General features: G+C 35.4%; 1 protein-coding gene and 1 long non-coding RNA gene across 7 annotated transcripts in view; one reads left to right on the forward strand and one right to left on the reverse strand.

Moving 5' to 3' along the window:
* The first annotated feature begins 2,313 nt into the window (after window positions 1-2,313).
* LOC115423978 (uncharacterized) lies at window positions 2,314-4,270 on the forward strand. The gene is made up of 2 exons (XR_003936035.1): window positions 2,314-2,349; window positions 2,493-4,270. It is a non-coding gene; the product is annotated as an uncharacterized LOC115423978 (long non-coding RNA).
* A 233-nt stretch (window positions 4,271-4,503) lies between these two features.
* LOC115423968 (neurabin-2-like) overlaps window positions 4,504-19,398 on the reverse strand; it is a 91,888-nt gene continuing 76,993 nt past the window's right edge. For 5 of the 6 annotated variants that reach the window (XM_030141019.1, XM_030141020.1, XM_030141021.1 and 2 more), the window contains 6 exons: window positions 13,955-14,098; window positions 13,666-13,719; window positions 10,949-11,080; window positions 7,403-7,500; window positions 7,204-7,300; window positions 4,504-5,019 (listed from right to left, as the gene is read on the reverse strand). In XM_030141019.1, the coding sequence (XP_029996879.1) occupies window positions 4,966-5,019; window positions 7,204-7,300; window positions 7,403-7,500; window positions 10,949-11,080; window positions 13,666-13,719; window positions 13,955-14,098 (579 nt within the window). In that variant the 3' untranslated portion in view covers window positions 4,504-4,965. Of the gene's footprint in view, window positions 5,020-7,203; window positions 7,301-7,402; window positions 7,501-10,948; window positions 11,081-12,011; window positions 12,050-13,665; window positions 13,720-13,923; window positions 14,099-19,398 lie in introns of those variants that run through there. The other variant, XM_030141022.1, reaches the window with a different exon arrangement.

The following is a 19,398-nucleotide window of genomic DNA, read 5'->3' on the forward strand; positions in this document are numbered from 1 at the left end:
TAGAACGATATCTTGTATCTGGCACAAAACTGTCCACATCCACTGTGGAATGTGGACTCTGTGGACATTTACATTTAACACTGAAAATCCCCTTTACCACACATTTAAAATTAGAACTCAACAAATATTGATTGGAATTGAATCTAATTTGACAGACACATGACTGGTACCAAGCTTTAACTTTTTCTGCTGTATGGAACAACCTGGAAACTGTAGTCGATCCACACATGCACACCGTTCAGGGTGCTTGGCGGAGGTTTGCGTTCTCTGAACACTTGTTGAGGTTGTTCTGCTTCATCTGTTCCCTAAAACCACATCAGCACACAGCCTTCAGCCTTTGGGACCAATAACTAGTCTTTTGAACAGTTCATTCAATCCAACATCCGAAGTGGCCCCGCCTACTGACCCATTCACCCCCAGAGACGCTGAACGTCTGTGGGAGGGTTTTAGGTGGGATGATTTGACGCATTTAGCCAATGACCACCACGCTTCACAACAGCTGAGTTCTGCTTCATAGATGACCCTCTGACGCTCAACGTCAACAGGGAGTTCAACAGTGTAGGTACTGATACGAGAATTAATCAAGGAATTTGTGTCAGAAAGCAAACAAACAGCTGACCAGAACGACACAGCCATAAAATTACGTGCATGCTTGTGCTATTTTAATGTAAATCTAATTTGTATTTTTCTTGTAAATTCGACAGTGCAGTTCTGCCCATGCATTTCCTGAAATGTTAGCGGAATGTTGCAGTCTCAAACCAATCACCTCTGTTGGACATAAACAGTACGGAACTGAAAACCCTTGGTCTATTGTCCATTTTAACCTTTTGGTTCTGTAGACGCCTTTACTGGACTATTAAGTGAGTTTAACACTGACTGGAAAGAAGAATAAAAGAATTGGAAGAATGGGAACTATTGTTGTTTGGTATCGGTTACGAGAAGCAGGAAGTTATCGGTTATCGGTTGTAAAAGAAAAAAAATTATCGTGCATCCCTAGTTATCATGGGTGTCCAGTTGCTCATATGACATGATACATTTGCACCTACAGGTAAAAAAAAAAAACAAACAAACAGAAGAATGACACAACTTTACAAAAAAACAGAAATGGAAAAAATGTCAACAATTTCACAACAAAGGGAAAAGTCTCCATCCAATACTGGCTGCATCTGTTGTCGAGAAAAAACTCAGGGAGCCGAATTTAGTTTTATGTTTTCAGTGCAGTCTAATGGAGCTCGCCAGCAAGCTGTAAATAAAAACAACCATCTATGAACCTGGGTGGATGAAAACAGAGCAGCAGGAATACGCAACTGGTGTCTGGAAGTTCCACAGGTCTGTACGAACGCCGTCACTGAGCACCTGTTCACCGTCAGACACATCTGGTTTTTATTCCCACTGAAGACACGTCTGCTTTCACCAAACTGAAACCCCTTCAGGAGCGTCCATGTCAGTGGGACTTTTCATTTCTGGGACAAATGGTTTTTCAAGAGCACTTCTTATTCAACTGGCAAAACCATTTCTGTAGCTGTGTCAAATATTTGTACAAGACTTTAAGAGCTTTAGCTTTTCTTCTAACACTGTTTATGACGAAGAAAATGATCACTTGAAAAAGAAAAAATAAAATCAAACCTGTTCTTTAGGTCCGTGTGGTCTCAAAGTTCATGAAATTCATGGAACATTAAAAGACCAAAACAACACTTTTGGTTTTGAACCCATATTTTTTAGACGACGTTGAACCCTAACTGCAGGTCGTCTCCTAACGCTGGACATGTGGAGTGTGTTTACACGCACACAGTTTTATGGGTTTTCTGTTCCGTGTTGAACGGCTCGTATTATTCACAAACATTTCCCAGACGCAAAATGTTAGTTAAAAAACATAAAGCAAAGACTAGTGTATAATTTTAAAAATATGAGTCTAAATGTTGCTTGTTGGACGTCTGGACAGATACTGGACAGATACTGGACAGATACTGGTCAGATACTGGACAGATACTGGACAGATACTGGTCAGATACTGGTCAGATACTGGACAGATATTGGTCAGATACTGGTCAGATACTGGTCAGATATTGGTCAGATACTGGTCAGATATTGGACAGATACTGGACTGATACTGGACTGATACTGGTCAGGTACTGGACAGATACTGGACAGATACTGGTCAGATACTGGACAGATACTGGACAGATACTGGTCAGATACTGGTCAGATACTGGACAGATATTGGTCAGATACTGGTCAGATACTGGTCAGATATTGGTCAGATACTGGTCAGATATTGGACAGATACTGGACTGACACTGGACTGATACTGGTCAGGTACTGGACAGATACTGGACAGATACTGGACAGGTACTGGACAGATACTGGTCAGATACTGGACAGATACTGGACAGATACTGGACAGATATTGGTCAGATACTGGTCAGATACTGGTCAGATATTGGTCAGATACTGGTCAGATATTGGCCAGATACTGGACAGGTACTGGACAGATACTGGACTGATACTGGTCAGATACTGGACAGGTACTGGACAGATACTGGTCAGATACTGGACAGATATTGGACAGGTACTGGTCAGATACTGGTCAGATACTGGACAGATATTGGACAGGTACTGGTCAGATACTGGTCAGATACTGGTCAGATACTGGACAGATATTGGACAGGTACTGGTCAGATACTGGACATACACTGGACAGATATTGGACAGGTACTGGTCAGATACTGGTCAGATCAACAGTCCTTTCCACTCAGCTCCATTGGCTTCAATGGAAAAAGTCTAGTTTTTGGTCCTGTCACATATCGTTATCCTCATATCATAAAGACCTAACTCATACACAAATGGACAAAAGTATGTGGACATGTTGACTCCAGGTGTTTCTTTTCTAACATGGGTCTGGGATCCAAAACAATACTGACTAATGTCAGAATAGAGTTTTATATGTTTGAGTCTTTATGGGTTAAGAACAAATACGTCCAGTTTTTCTAATCCATTTAATATCGACCTCACAGATCCAGTTTTATCATTCTGGTGTTTTCTCTGTTTGTTTCGGTTTACCAATGAGATCCTTTTGGAAACAACGTAACTACAAAACACACCTGACCTTTATAAAATTGGCCTGCACATACATATGACTGTACGTGCTTTATATGAGTGTGGTTCTCAGAATACTGAAGAAGCCAAGGTTCACTGTCAGGAATGAGCTTAAATTAAAAAAAGCTAATGTTTGTGTGCATGTAAACACACGAGGACTGAACTGTAGTAAACACTCACATACTATATATACACCTTAAGAAGCTCTACAAGCAAATATTAGACAATTCACACCCTGTTCGCCAATGATAGAGATGAAATAGACTGAATGGACCCCATAATGAGCCATTCCTCGCTCTGCCACCTGACCTACTGGACCGCTTAAGCCATTTAACACTTTTAAATACATGTATAGAATATGTACAAAGGCCCAATCTCAAGTCACCCCTTGGCCCCTCCCTCTAACCCCTCCCCCTTGGCACTACTTCTTGAATCAGAGTTGTAAGGGGTAGTGGTGTAAACGTCCCCCTATGAAACGGTCCAACCCTTCCAGACCTGTTCCGTCATCATCAGTCATCGATGTCGATATAAACAGATGCGACAACTTTGTTTGCGACAGAATTCCCGATGCCGTCAGCAGCTGGAACCGTCTCTGTTCCATGGGCTTTGGGCATCTTTTTGCGACTATCTACCGCAAACCGCCGAAATGCGATCTATAACACATTGGAACGGCATTAAACTGTCAATCACATGATGAAGTTGTTTACGCAGAAAATAAAATATTTGTGTGTTTCTTTCGTCACTGCTGCACTTTTTTGCTTCATTTTGCCAATGATTCGAACTGAATTATGGGAGATTTCTCAAACCCCTCCATTTTGTAGCGCGGTCCTGAAAAATCTCCGTTTGGAAGGTCAAACAGCCCTTCCCCTTAGACTCATCGACAATCGGGACAACCCTACCCCTTAACGTGAACGCGCAAAATGGAAGGGTAAGGGTAAGGGGGAGGGGCCAAGGGGTGCATTGGGATTGGGCCAAACAACACGCCACCACAGGTCTAATCCAGAATACAGTAAACACCCCCACCTGATGCTTTCCTACAGGGTTAGAAACGAGAAATCCCATTATTTCCCATCTTGTTGACACTAATCGGATGTTTGTTGGCTAGTTTCCTTCTCACAGTTTTCGTGTGTTTCTACCGCCACTGGTAGACCACGTCAGAATTTGCGCTGAGTTCGTAAAAAAACAAAACAAAACAAAAAAAGTTAATGAGGTGGCCATTTTTCTTTGTAGTTACCATAGAGTAACTATATAAGACAACGTTTGTCACAAGAATCCAGTCCAGTCCTGGCAAAGACAGAAGGTTCGTAAAGCATCCAGTTCAACAGGTTCCAAAGAGAGAGATACAACAGCCGTCCAACGACCTTTGACCCTTCTTCTTCTTCTACGTGTTTGACTCTATAAAGCACTTTGTGACGAGCCTGTTTATTAAAAGCGCTTTTTTTTTTCATATAAACTGGAGTCAGTGACGATAGAATCCAGGTAGGATGAGGACGAGACGTGAAAATAGACCATCTGTAAATAAAGAACAGGCCAATGAATGGGACTGGCAGGAAAACGACGTCTGTTTCCACACTGATTGCCGAGCAGGTTACCAGGAAGACACATGAGGAGGAGGAGGAGGATTCTGGGTATTACAGGAGATGCATTCTGGGATTGAGCCACTGGCAGATGTCACAGGTGAGAGGTGGTGTTTTTGGGATTGTTTGTTTGTGTCGCTGTCCTTTTCCGATCCTGTACAACCTTGATATTCTTTGACTTTTCCCCCCGTCTGTGCAGGACGTGATTGGTTGAAATGGAACACAGTTCAAATGAAGGCATAGCTCCTCCTCTTCCAGTTCAGACAGGAGGTAGGACGTAGCAGCAGAGGCTCTAGGAGGGTTTGGGGCTCTTCAGGGCGTCCACTTTGGTCTCCAAGTCTGTTATCTGCGGAAAAACCAGCATGAAGAATATTGACTTTACACAAACTACTATAGGTCACCCACAGAAATACTCTGAGAGTCAAAATATCAACCTTAGTGTGTTATTGGAGGACATGAAAAAATGTGTTAGATTTGATCCTGCTCAAAACTTTATACTTTTTGGAATAATATTTCTGCTTTGATGAGCACTGCTCTGGGTAAATCAGTGCAACCATGCCCCCTACTGGTCATTTTTGGAGCTTCCTCTCCTGCTGTGGGGTTGTCCACAGCCCACAGTGACTCCATGTCCTTCAGTCCACTATTGGCCCGTCTGTGATTGTCTTTAAGTGGAAGGATCCTCTGCCAGCCAGCTTTGTGCAAAGGATGCATGATTGACTTTTAAAGTTGGAAAAGATTAAGTCTTCTGTTCGTGGACAAATTCATTTGTTTTATCAACAATGGAATTCTGTTTTCTCTACAGGGTGGGGAAGCAAAATGTACAATATTTTGAGGCAGGGATTGAAAGACAGTGTATGACCAGTTAGTTTATTGAAAGTCATGAGAATTTATTTGCCACAAGAAAATGTCCATAATAGAAAATGTTTTTATTCTATGTGTCCTCCTTCTTTCTCAATAACTGCCTTCACACACTTCCTGAAACTTGCACAAGTGTTCCTCAAATATTGGGGTGACAACTTCTCCCATTCTTCTTTAATAGTATCTTCCAGACTTTCTGGTAATAGTTTTGCTCATAGTCATTCTCTTCTTTCCATTATAAACAGTCTTTATGGACACTCCAACTATTTTTGAAATCTCCTTTGGTGTGACGAGTGCATTCAGCAAATCACACACTCTTTAACGTTTGCTTTCCTGATTACTCATATGGGCAAAAGTTTCTGAAAAGGTATGGATAATAGTGTTAGGTATGATTATGACATCAGTATATGTTTGGTTTCAAAACAATTGATGTAGTGCCTGCTGAGAAAAAACAACTAAATGTTCAGTGTACATTTTGCTTCCCCACCCTGTACTGTTAACAAGAGTGTCCTAGTGTGTCCTCTGTCCTCTGGATGGAGACATTTGCTGTTAGTTTACATTATATTAACTTTCAATCAGCCCGAGCATTGGAAAGAGGAGTTGATAATATTCATTTATTTATTTTGTTGGTGGTGCTGTTTCTTGTTGTGTTTTTGTTTGTTTGTTTCTTTAATAGGTTTGTTGTATAATTAGGTTATTTTTGTACTGTCTGCATGGTTCTTTATTTCTAAGTACATGTTTACGTAAATGTATAATTCAATAAAAAAAAAAAAAAAAAAAAAAAAATATATATATATATATATATATATATATATATACACACACACACACACACACACACACACACTGTATATATTGCAGTTTTTTCAGGTTATTCACATCTTTTTTGTTTGGATAGTTTATAAAAGTAAGTATTTTCATAATTGAATGTTTTTTTTTGCACTAAAACAAAGACAAAAATTTGGAGTTGTCATTATTTATAGGTTATTCTGCTATTATTTTACTGCTCCGACTCCCTGGAGATCAAATCGGGCTGAATGTGAAACCTGAAAGAAAATGAGTTTGCGAGCTCTGCTCTAGTAGTTATTATTTATGTTGTTTAACTTCATAGTCTCCTCACTATAATTGGGGGTAGGAGTACATAAGTTTTTACTTCTTCCTACTCCTTTTCGAGCATGTATAATTTAATTTCATTTGTTTTATTTATCTTCTTATTATCATTATTATGATTATTAGTTATTTATTATTACTATTATTTATTTATTTTGTGTTTGTTTGCTTATCAATCATTTATGTACCAGTACTTATATTTTGTTCGTTGATTTTTGTTTTGATTTCACCATCTACATGTTTGAAATAAAGATTCCATTCATTCATTCATTCATTCATTCATTCATTCATTCATTCACTACTGGTTGTGAGTCTTGGATTCATCTGTCCTGTTTCCTTTTATCCATTTTTCTTTCGTTCTGTTTTGTTTTGTCTCTGTTTTTGTCCGTTGGGGCCTCTTACCAGGTCATTACTGTAAATGAGAAGCTGTTCTCAGTTGCTTTTACCGGGTAAAATAAAGTTATAAAATAATAATTTTCAAAATGTCTTCACATTTGGGTTTGATGTTTTTTTTTCTGAGTCTGCTTTTGTCTGATACACCCTGTAGTGTGTTCATTCTTACTTTTTCCTGTAAGTTGTCCGTCTCCTCTTTGTGTGTGGCCTCAGTCTCTTCCTGTGCTCGCCGCTGAGCCGTCTCCTTCTTCAGGTACTCGATCTCCCTGGAACACACACACACACACACACACACACACACACGCTCATTATCTTTTACTTTTATTTACTTGCTCACATCAGACTTTCTTTCATCGCTCTGTTCTTACTTCTGCTGGTATTCTTTAATCAGTCTCTTGGCTTTGCTGTATTTCCTCTCTAGGGTTTGGTACTGAGCCTGGGTTTCCTTTAGGTGTTCATCCACAGCCTGAAAACACACACACACACACACACACACACACACACACACACACACACACACACCAAGGTTACAATAGTTTTGGATTTTTCCTTCTAGGTTAGTTTTATTTAGTTTTGACTTTTTTTTTCTCTAGTTCAGTTTGTTTTAATTAGTTTTTAGAGCAGGTTTGCGAGTTTTTATTAGTTTTTGTTATTTTCTAAATGCTTAGTTTTAGTTTAGTTGTAGTTTTTTTTTAATTTTTTATATGTTTTCTCTTCTTTTCTGTCGTCATATTCAAATAAATCCCAGACAGGACTCTGCTGCTTTCTCCCAACTTCAGTCTCCATGTTTCCAGTTAGTGGGGACCAGAAGACGACTGGAAACCACAAGTGACGGACCCTTAAATACCATATGCACTGTAAAAAAAAAAAAAAACCCTGTAAAAAAACGATATTATTCCGGCAGCTGGGGTGCTGAAAAATATTCTAAAATAACGGAAAATAACCATCTCATAAAAATCTGGTAATTTTCCATAATTAAAATACAGTTTTTTGCCCTAACTTTATATGAGATTTTGCATATTTTTTTTGGACTTTTTAATGTTTAATAAAGAATATTTACATGTATGAAAACAATCAGATTACCTATAAATATATATAGAAATAATTTTCAATCAGACTCAGTTGTCCAATCCACTGATAAAAACTGTATTTGGACAGTTTATCAGTGCTTATACATGTTATACATTCACAAAAATACATTTATTCAACATTTTTGTTGTGAAACCTGTAATTACACAAGATATTTGTCAATTAACAAACAAGTCTGGTTCAACTGACAGAACTAATACTTCTGTTACGGTTAATTGTCAGTAATTTTATCTTGCTTTTTTTTTTTTTTTACAGTATTAAACTGTAAATTAACAGTTTAATCTCATAAATAGAAAATAAATATTTATGAAACTATGATACATTTGCAAATGTATTTTAACTGTATTTTTCTGTGTAAAAAAGAGTCTCTTAAAAAATGGAATTTTTTTGCTTATTCACAGTTACAGTTTTTTTGTGTTATTTTACATTTGACATGTAAAATCACAGTCTGTTTTCGGAATTTCATTGATATTTTCCTGTATCTTAAAAATACAGGAAAAATCTGTAAAATAAACAGTGAAAATTCTGTTAAATTACAGATTTTTTTTTTACAGTGTGGTGCCACCGGCTAAAATTGCTTGAGGGAAATAAATCGATTTTGTATCAATCTGATGTTGACAAAGATGAAAACGAAGGGAATTTTATCCATAATTACCTCCGCTAAGGAGGTTATGTTTTTGCCAGGGTTTGTTTGTTTGTTTGTCTGTTTGTTTGTCTGTCCGTTAGTGTGCAACATAACTCAAAAAGTTATGGACAGATTTGGATGAAATTTTCAGGGTTTGTTGGAAATGGGATAAGGAAGAAATGATTAAATTTTGGTGGTGATCGGGGGTGGGGGGGCCCACGGGGGGGGCCACTGATCAGCCTTGGCGGAGGTCTGCGCTCTCCGAGTGCTTCTAGTTATTATTATTATTGTTATTGTTAGTATTATTATTATTACCTCCGCCAAGGAGGTTATGTTTTTGCCAGCGTCTGTCTGTCTGACCATGTGCAAGATAACTCAATAAGTTAAGGGTGGATTTGGATGAAAATTTCAGGAAATGTTGATACTGGCACAAAGAACAAATGATTAAATTTTGGTGGTGATTGGCGGAGGGGGGGCTGATCTGCCTTGGTGGAGGTCTGTGCTCTCTGAGTGCTTTTCTAGTTTTTATCTGTTTTAGTTAATTTTGTAAACACACAATACAGTTTCAGTTGGTTATCATTTTTTTCTTTTAATTATACTTTTTATTTCAGTAAATGAAAATGTTTTTACAATTCTAGTTTTCGTCATTTCGTTAGTTTTTTGCAGCTCCGGTCACATTTGACCTGAATTAGAGTTGAGGCTCATATTTGAATGTTTTGTGAAGTCTGTTTGTTTTCCTCTTTGAGGTAAACCATGTGACTACAGCGCTGGTTTACCACACACACTCAGGACTTTCACAACCAGTCATCTTATTATTGTTTTTAGCTTCTGATCGCTAACACATAGTTAAAACTTAGTAACACCATTAACCCTTAAAGACCCAGACTTACTTCTATTACAGTTACCACATGAAGTTTTCCCTGTATTTCACCTTTAAGTGATTTATCACCATTTATTTTAATATTATTCTCTGTATTTGGTTTTTTTGTCCAGTGAAAATCATGTTTTCCTATATTTAATTTACTGATCATGTACAGTTGTGGAAAAAATGATTAGACCACCTGTTGTTTTCTTCAGTTTCTTGTTTATTTTAATGCCTGGTCCAACTAAAGGTGCATCTGTTTGGACAAATATAATGATACCAACAAAAATAACTCATAGTAGTTTCATTTCAGAGCTGATATCTATGCATTTAACATGTTTTCTGGATAAAAAACAAAATGACTTCAGTTCTTCCATCAGTATCTGTGACTACATGGTGTGGTCACATGACACAGGAGTTCGGACTGGATTGCAGAACCATTGTTTTTATGACTTTTGATGGTCTAATCCAGGGGCTCATTTTAGTTCAGGGGCCACATTTAGCCAAATCTGATCTCCAGTGGGCCAGGCCAGTAAAATAATAACACTGAAAAAAGTAAAATTACATTATGGTCAGGTTTACATCGACAAAGTTTCTTTGAAAATCTAAATAACACAAATAACTTGAATTGTCTTAAGAAAAAAAAGTGCAATTTTAACAATATTCTGCCTCGGTTTATCAGTTTATCATTTACACATGTTTATTACAATCGAACAAAACATTTAGTAACAGGCAGAATATCGGTAAAATTGCATTAACTTTTCTTAAGACATTTCCGTTTGTTCATATTTGTTCAGGTTATTCACATTTTTTGTAAAAGTATAGTTTGGTGATGTAAACATTTTCATGTAATTTTACTTTTTTACACCAAAAAAACAAAGAAAATTTGGGGTTGTCATTATTTATAGGTTATTATGATAATATTTTACTGGTTCTGACCCAGTTGAAATCTAATTGGACTGTATGTGTGTGTATGTGGAACCTGAATTAAAAGGATTTTGACACCACTGGTTGTTGATATCTTCAGTGGAATTTTTGCATTTCACAAATTCATCTTGTGGGCTGGATTGGACCCTTTGGTGGGCCGGATTTGGCCCCCGGGCCACATGTTTGACACCTGTGGACTAATCATTTTTTCCGCAGCTGGAGATGTTCATAGAAGGTCAGATTAAAGTTGAAGGTAATTATATCAAAAACAGAGAAAACTGAAGAACTGTTTCCATCTGACAGACCATGTGGTGGCACATACATGGACATTTTGTCATAAACACACACACACACACACACACACACACACACACACACACACACTTCCTCCTCTTCTCCTGCAGACATTACCTTACACAGACTCTGCGCCTCCATCCAGTAGCCCTCCAGTTTTTCCATCCTCTCTTTACTGTCCCGGATGTTTTGCTCCAACTGAGCACGCTCCATTCGCCAACGCAACTTATCCTGTTCCGCGTGAGCCAGCTGAAGGCAAAAAGAGGAGGAGGGGGGGGGGGGGGGGGGTCAGTGTAGAAGGGAGGAGGTGGTACGTGGGAGGCAGAGCCAGCGTTAAGTCATCAACTGCTGCTGCTGAGCTCGTATACGCTCAAAACAACCGGAATAATGCATCCGATTATTTATGTGAGTTAAAGACAGAGGCTTAACCCTTTAAAACCATTTGTATCATATTTGCTACACCAGGTTCTAAGGCCTCCGTCTATTCAACAAGATCAATACTTTCCTTAAAAACCTATTGTATGTGACTTGATATGTGTTTACTGCCCCCTGGTGGATTATCATCTCACTACAACCACTTGTTTTTTTTGGCCTTTTTCAATATGGCCGCTATCGTTAAATCATCCACACACTTTTTGCATGAAAGTCTTGGGTAATTTTCAAAAAGTTACATTTTGAAGAACATTTAAAATGTTATTCTTTTTTTTTTTTTATTTAAATAAATACTTCATGTCCAAAGATACAAATATTCTGGAAGGAGGTCATCAATTGTATGTCTGAGGTATTTAAAATCAAGATTCCATTTTGTGCCAGACTTTGTATACTGGGAATATATCCTGAGGATTTTACACAAAATAAGAAACAAACTAAAGTGTTGGACTTTGGACTGTTGTATACAAGGAGAACTACGGCTTTGATCTGGAAGAGTATGGAAGCTGCTTCTATAAAACAATGGATAACAGAAGTGCACTGGACTGGAAAGACTGACTTATATGACCACAGGAAAACTGGAGGAATGGGTACAATTACAGGAACCATATATGAACATTATGGTATCTGGAAAATAGGAACATGACATCCAAATTCTAACTGTTTTATTTTTCCTTATTATGACTGCTGTATTTTTATTTTCAAAGTGGCTGTTGACACAGTACTGTGGCATGAAATATGGGTTTGTCTGTTTCCACAGAGCCAATCAGCGCCTTTGTTCTATCATGTCTAGACCGTCATGTACATTCTGAAAAGAACCAAGACAATCATATAGTGAACAGGTCGACCTGGACCGCAGTATACGGTTAGATCTCTTGGTAACATATTGGACTGCAATGCAGAAGATGTGGGTTCAATTCCCGATCAGAGTAGCTTTTTAAAAAATGTTTCTAAAGATTTTCAAACAGGGGCGGGGCAGCAGTAAGTCAATCCAACACTGATATAAGTCAGGACCAGAGGACCACAGCACTGAATACACTGAACTGACACAGAACTGAAGTCACATGACACACTACTGCGTCTATCTAACATGTAGCTCTGCCCACCTTCTCCAGCCTCCAGAGCAAAGAACACCATAAAACAACATATAGAATATTTACAACAATAATTCCTATTTGATACTATATATTATCACTAATTTGTTGTTTCTTCCATCAGTTGCCACAGTCTGGTGGTAGCAAAATGTACAAAAGAATGAACTGCAGTATACTCCATATATGACCACAGTACTGTGGCAACAAGAGGAGAATGAGTAAAAAAAAAAAAAAAAAAAAAACAAGAGGATAATGCGTTCATGTAACAGTATCCCTGATTGGCTCTAGTAAAAATGGTAACATTTGATTGGTCTGTGGAAAAAGGCAAACCCATATTATGTGCCACAGTACTGTAGACATTGCATTTAATTTTTCTACATATATGTATACATGTTCATGAGAATATATATATATATATATATATATATATATATATATATATATATATATATATATATATATATATATATATATATATATGTGTGTATATGTAAATTTGGTGCAAGTTTACATGGTGTGAATGGGTGTTTGTGTTGTTTTGAATCATGCATGTATATTATTTACTTTGTTTGCCTTTCATGACAAAAAAAACTTGAATACCAATAAAACTAGAAGCACTCGGAGAGCGCAGACCTCCGCCAAGGCTGATCAGTGGCCCCCCCCCCGTGGGCCCCCCCACGCCAAGGAGGTTATGTTTTTGCCAGGGTTTGTTTGTCCGTCTGTTTGTTTGTTTGTTTGTCTGTCCGTTAGTGTGCAACATAACTCAAAAAGTTATGGACAGATTTTGATGAAATTTTCTGGTCTGCGCCCCCCCTGTGGGCCCCCCCACCCCCGATCACCACCAAAATTTAACCATTTCTTCCTTATCCCATTTCCAACAAACCCTGAAAATTTCATCAAAATCTGTCCATAACTTTTTGAGTTATGTTGCACACTAACGGACAGACAAACAAACAAACAAACCCTGACAAAAACATAACCTCCTTGGCGGAGGTAAATATTGTGGGGAAAAAAAACTACTTCATGTACTAAAACAATGCATAGTTACTTGATAATAAATAATTCTTTATATTACAGTTAATCTGTGTTAAAAACATGTGTATCAAATTTGCTACTGCAGGTACAAAAGGTGCTTTATAAAAACGCCCAAATTATCAAATGTGACACAAAAATCCATTGAAAACCAAATTATATGGTAAACTATTTAGTTTGGGTTTTGTTCAAAGGTCTAATAAAGATCTGAGTTCCAAACAGTGTGAATGTTGTGTGTGGTTTGTGATGGTCAGGTGTTCCAGGGTGAAGTGGTCTAACCTTCCGTTTCAGCAGCTGGATCTCGGCCTGGGTTACAGCATGTTTAATCTGGAGCTGCAGGCAGACGGAAAGAACATCAAAACAAGCCCAACAGACAGATGTGACGTTATTTCACAGAAGGAAAGAGGGAAAGAACTGTGACTAGATGGTGAGAGACAGGAGGTGGTTCTGTCCTGAGGTAAACTGAGGCTTTATTTCAAAGAACAGAACAGAACGGTCAGATTAAATGGAGTTCCAGTACTCTGACGTTCTAACCACAGGACCCATTCAAGTCCACGTCTGTCTTTACCTCCTTGAATTTGTGGGCCAGTTTCTCAGGGTCCAGTTCCACAGGAGACAGCATGTCTTGGTTCTCCGCCAGGTCGAAAACTTCTATAGAGTTTGGAAACATGGGACTCATCTCTTCCTCCTCATCTGTGGCATATTCACCCGTCTGCATGTCAACAAAAACAACAGCGAATATAATTAGAAAAAACAATATCGTTAGCCTCATATCATAATGACCTAACTCATCCACACGTGGACAAAAGTATGTGGACACGTTGAATTCAGGTGTTTTTTTTCTAACAGGGGGAGTGTTTGTGTTGTGACTGAAGTGTGTGAAGTTAATAGTGTATTTACATATATGAGTCTGAACAAATATTATTATTATAGTTAATAGTATATTTACATATATGAGTCTGAACAAATATTATTATAGTTAATAGTGCATTTACATATATGAGTCTGAACAAATATTATTATTATAGTTAATAGTATATTTACATATATGACTCTGAACAAATATTATTATTATAGTTAATAGTGTATTTACATATATGAGTCTGAACAAATATTATTATAGTTAATAGTGCATTTACATATATGAGTCTGAACAAATATTATTAAAGTTAATAGTGTATTTACATTTATGAGTCTGAACAAATATTATTATTAAAGTTAATAGTGCATTTACATCTATGAGTCTGAACAAATACTATTATTAAAGTTAATAGTGTATTTACATCTATGAGTCTGAACAAATATTATTATTAAATTTAATAGTGTATTTACATATATGAGTATAGAACAAATATTATTATTATAGTTAATAGTGTATTTACATATATGAGTCTGAACAAATATTATTATTATAGTTAATAGTGTATTTACATATATGAGTCTGAACAAATATTATTATTAAAGTTAATAGTGTATTTACATATATGAGTCTGAACAAATATTATTATTAAAGTTAATAGTGCATTTACATATATGAGTCTGAACAAATATTATTATTATAGTTAATAGTGTATTTACATTTATGAGTCTGAACAAATATTATTATTAAAGTTAATAGTGCATTTACATCTATGAGTCTGAACAAATACTATTATTAAAGTTAATAGTGTATTTACATATATGAGTATAGAACAAATATTATTATTATAGTTAATAGTGTATTTACATATATGAGTCTGAACAAATATTATTATTATAGTTAATAGTGTATTTACATATATGAGTCTGAACAAATATTATTATTATAGTTAATAGTGTATTTACATATATGAGTCTGAACAAATATTATTATTAAAGTTAATAGTGCATTTACATATATGAGTCTGAACAAATATTATTATTATAGTTAATAGTGTATTTACATATATGAGTCTGAACAACTATTATTATTAAAGTTAATAGTGCATTTACATATATGAGTCTGAACAAATATTATTATTAAAGTTAATAGTGTATTTACATATATGAGTCTGAACAAATATTATTATTAAAGTTAATAGTGCATTTACATATATGAGTCTGAACAAATATTATTATTATAGTTAACAGTGCATTTACATATATGAGTCTGAACAAATATTATTATTAAAGTTAATAGTGTATTTACATCTATGAGTCTGAACAAATATTATTATTAAAGTTAATAGTGCATTTACATATATGAGTCTGAACAAATATTATTATTATAGTTAATAGTGTATTTACATATATGAGTCTGAACAACTATTATTATTAAAGTTAATAGTGCATTTACATATATGAGTCTGAACAAATATTATTATTAAAGTTAATAGTGTATTTACATATATGAGTCTGAACAAATATTATTATTAAAGTTAATAGTGCATTTACATATATGAGTCTGAACAAATATTATTATTATAGTTAACAGTGCATTTACATATATGAGTCTGAACAAATATTATTATTAAAGTTAATAGTGTATTTACATCTATGAGTCTGAACAAATATTATTATTATAGTTAATAGTGTATTTACATATATGAGTCTGAACAAATATTATTATAGTTAATAGTGTATTTACATATATGAGTCTGAACAAATATTATTATTAAAGTTAATAGTGTATTTACATATATGAGTCTGAACAAATATTATTATTAAAGTTAATAGTGCATTTATATATATGAGTCTGAACAAATATTATTATTAAAGTTAATAGTGTATTTACATATATGAGTCTGAACAAATATTATTATTACTGTAAAGTTAATAGTGCATTTACATATGAGTCTAGAACAAATATTATTATTAAAGTTAATAGTGTATTTACATATATGAGTCTGAACAAATATTATTATTAAAGTTAATAGTGTATTTACATATATGAGTCTGAACAAATATTATTATGACTGTAAAGTTAATAGTGCATTTATATACATGTCAGATGTATAACTTTACATAATCAGTTATGTCTTTTTTTCTACAGTTTCATAAATACAGTTTTTAGCTAAAAAAGGAGCCTGTTTGAGAACTGATTGGTGAAACTTGAATTTTTGACACTGTTGTTCAGTTTATCTGGATCTGTCCCATATGCATATTTCTCAAATGTCAAACTGGTTTTTTTTTTGTTTTGTTTTGTTTTTTTGCAGATCCCAGTGATAGTAAAGTCAGTTGGGCACCCCAGTGCCAGTGGTTCGTCTGTTCATCAGTGTCTGTATAATTGGATTCACAGGAGTATGTGTCATATTAAATGGGTTGAGTGGCAGCCGGCCTGAAGACGCCCACAAAGCCAAGTATGAAATGACAAATGAAGTGAAAGACGCAGTGCTAGTACTTGGTGGTGGTGGTCCGACATTTCAGACTCAACCCCTGGAAACTGGATGCAGCCTCTGCCTGTAAATGTCTTCTCTTAAAAGGATTGAACTAAATCGATAAGCGTCCACTAATCATTCTGCTTCTGCTTTTCAGAGTAAATTAGCTCCACATTAACTCTCGTCTACAACGTCTTTTCAGACTGATGGCAACGCACTGCCAACAAAAAGCCATTAAGTAGAATTTAGCATTGCACTTAATATATTTGTGTGTGATGTAATGAACAGAGTGATTCTTCACCTCCATCTGACACAGAAACACCTTTTATCCTTTTCTTACTGGACTCCAGCAGACTGCAGTGAAGGCTGCTGCACTCCACTTTCATATCCTGTTTGGCTGTTCTGCTCCGACACATCCGTCCAAATTAAAGCTGACGTGGGTAATGTGGAAGGACGTCATGGACAGTCTAATAAAAGAGCTGCACTTTGGGAAATACACAGTCCACGACGTTCAGAGCATGAAGCCGCCGCTACTTCTAATACAGTGTTTTTAGGTTTTCGATGACTCATCCTGCACTCAGGAACATATACCAGCTTTTGTTTTACTGCTGCACACCAGCGTCCTAATGTTATGGTTTTAAAGCACTTTTTTCAAACTATTTCGATAATTTGAAGAACATAGTAAACGCTTCAGCACATAAAATAAAAAGACTGTGTCAAATATATAATCTTATTTAATTTATATAATTTTATTTTTATACCTAAAGCTTTTTACTTTGATTGACTGATTGATTTTTTTTTAGTTATTATTATTATTATTTTTTTTTTTATCCTACTTTGATGTAACATTGTGTATACAGACTGTTCAATTGTTCATTGTTCAATAATAAAAAAAAGTTTTTGTTTTATTGCTGCACACCAGCCTCCTAATATTATTGTTTTTAAAGCACTTTTTCCAACTATTTAGATAATTTGAAGAATATAATAAACTCTTCAGCACATAAAATAAAAAGACTGTGTCAAATATATAATCTTATCTAATTTATCTAATTTCTATTTTTATACCTCGAGCTTTTTTTATTTTTTTCATTTATTTTTGTTATTATTATTATTATTATTATTATTATTATTATTATTATTTTACTTACATTTGTATCTATATATTTAAAATGTGAAATATTTTGTGAAATGTGACTTTTTTTTATCCTACTTCGATGTAATATTGTGTATACATACTGTTCAATTCTTCATTGTTCAATTAAAAAAAAGTTTTTTGTTTTATTGCTGCACACCAGCATCCTAATATTGTTTTAAAAGCACTTTTTTTCAAACATTTAAATAATTTGAAGAACATAGTAAATGCTTAAGCAAGTAAAATAAAAAGACTGTGTCAAATATATAATCTCATTTAATTTATATAATTTTTATTTTTACACCTCAAGCTTTCTATTCTGATTTAGTTATTTATTTTCGTTATTATTATTATTATTGTTATTATTATTATGATTATTATTATGGTTATTATTATGATGATGATGATGATGATGATGATTATTTTTTTTTTTTTTTTTTTTTACTTATATTTGTATCTATATATTGAAAATGTAAAATATTTTGTGAAATGTGACTTTTTTTTTCCTACTTTGATGTAATATTGTGTATCCTTCTAAGACCCAGCTATGGGTTTTCTGTCCACATTTGAGCAGACCAACTGAAGTGATTTTGGTTAATATCAAGAAAACATGTTAAATGGATAGATATCAGCTCTGAAATTAAACTATTATGAACTATTTTTGTTGGTACCATTATATTTGTCCAAACAAATGGACCTTTATTTGGACCTGGCAGTAAAATGAACAGAAACTGCAGAAAACAAGGGGTGGTCTAATACTTTTTTCCTAAACTGTATTTGTCTTTAGGTGTGAATGTGACAGTGGTTGGTAGTCGGTCTGTTTATGTGATCTGTGATGAACTGGTGACATGTCCAGGGGGAACTCCGCCTTCACCCATAAGTAGCTGGGACAGGCTCCACCCCCAGGACCCTCTAGAGGATAAAGTGGTTCAGACCATGAATGGATCCAAATACTTTTGTTACATTAATATTCTGTCTGGTCTGATTTTGTTTGTTCCTTGTTTTTTTTTTTTGGTGTTTGTTGATTTTTATGTTTTGTTTGATTGCTGTTGTTGTTTACCTTGTGTTATTGTTTATTGTGTATTCATTGGTGTTGCCTTCAAAGACTTATGTACTTATTTATTTGTTTCTCTGGTAGGTCAATATGGATGTGTATATGAGGATGATAAATGAGGTTACTTACTTACAGCAGATCTGAGGGACTGGACTTTTCATATATTCTGCTGATAGAAGTTAAAGGACAGACTGTTGTGTGGAGAAGGGCTGGGATTGAATAAGTTCTACTTCCACTCCTTTTTGAATGTGCAAATAAAGTCATGTATATGTATAAGTTTTGTTGTTTTGTTTTCTTCTATGACTTCTTACTACCTATTGTATTTCTAAGGACTAATGCTGTGTTCCAGTCCACCCTGTAACTCGGGTTTTTCCATCCTTCTACCGGTCAAAATGCACTTCCCTCCCGTGAACTCGTACTAGATCGATGCACTCCCAGTTACGAGTTCTGATGTCACACAGCAATGGTGACCCCCATGGATGTGGTGTTAA

Source organism: Sphaeramia orbicularis, chromosome 8 (genome assembly GCF_902148855.1).
Source record: "Sphaeramia orbicularis chromosome 8, fSphaOr1.1, whole genome shotgun sequence".
NCBI classification, from domain to species: domain Eukaryota; kingdom Metazoa; phylum Chordata; class Actinopteri; order Kurtiformes; family Apogonidae; genus Sphaeramia; species Sphaeramia orbicularis.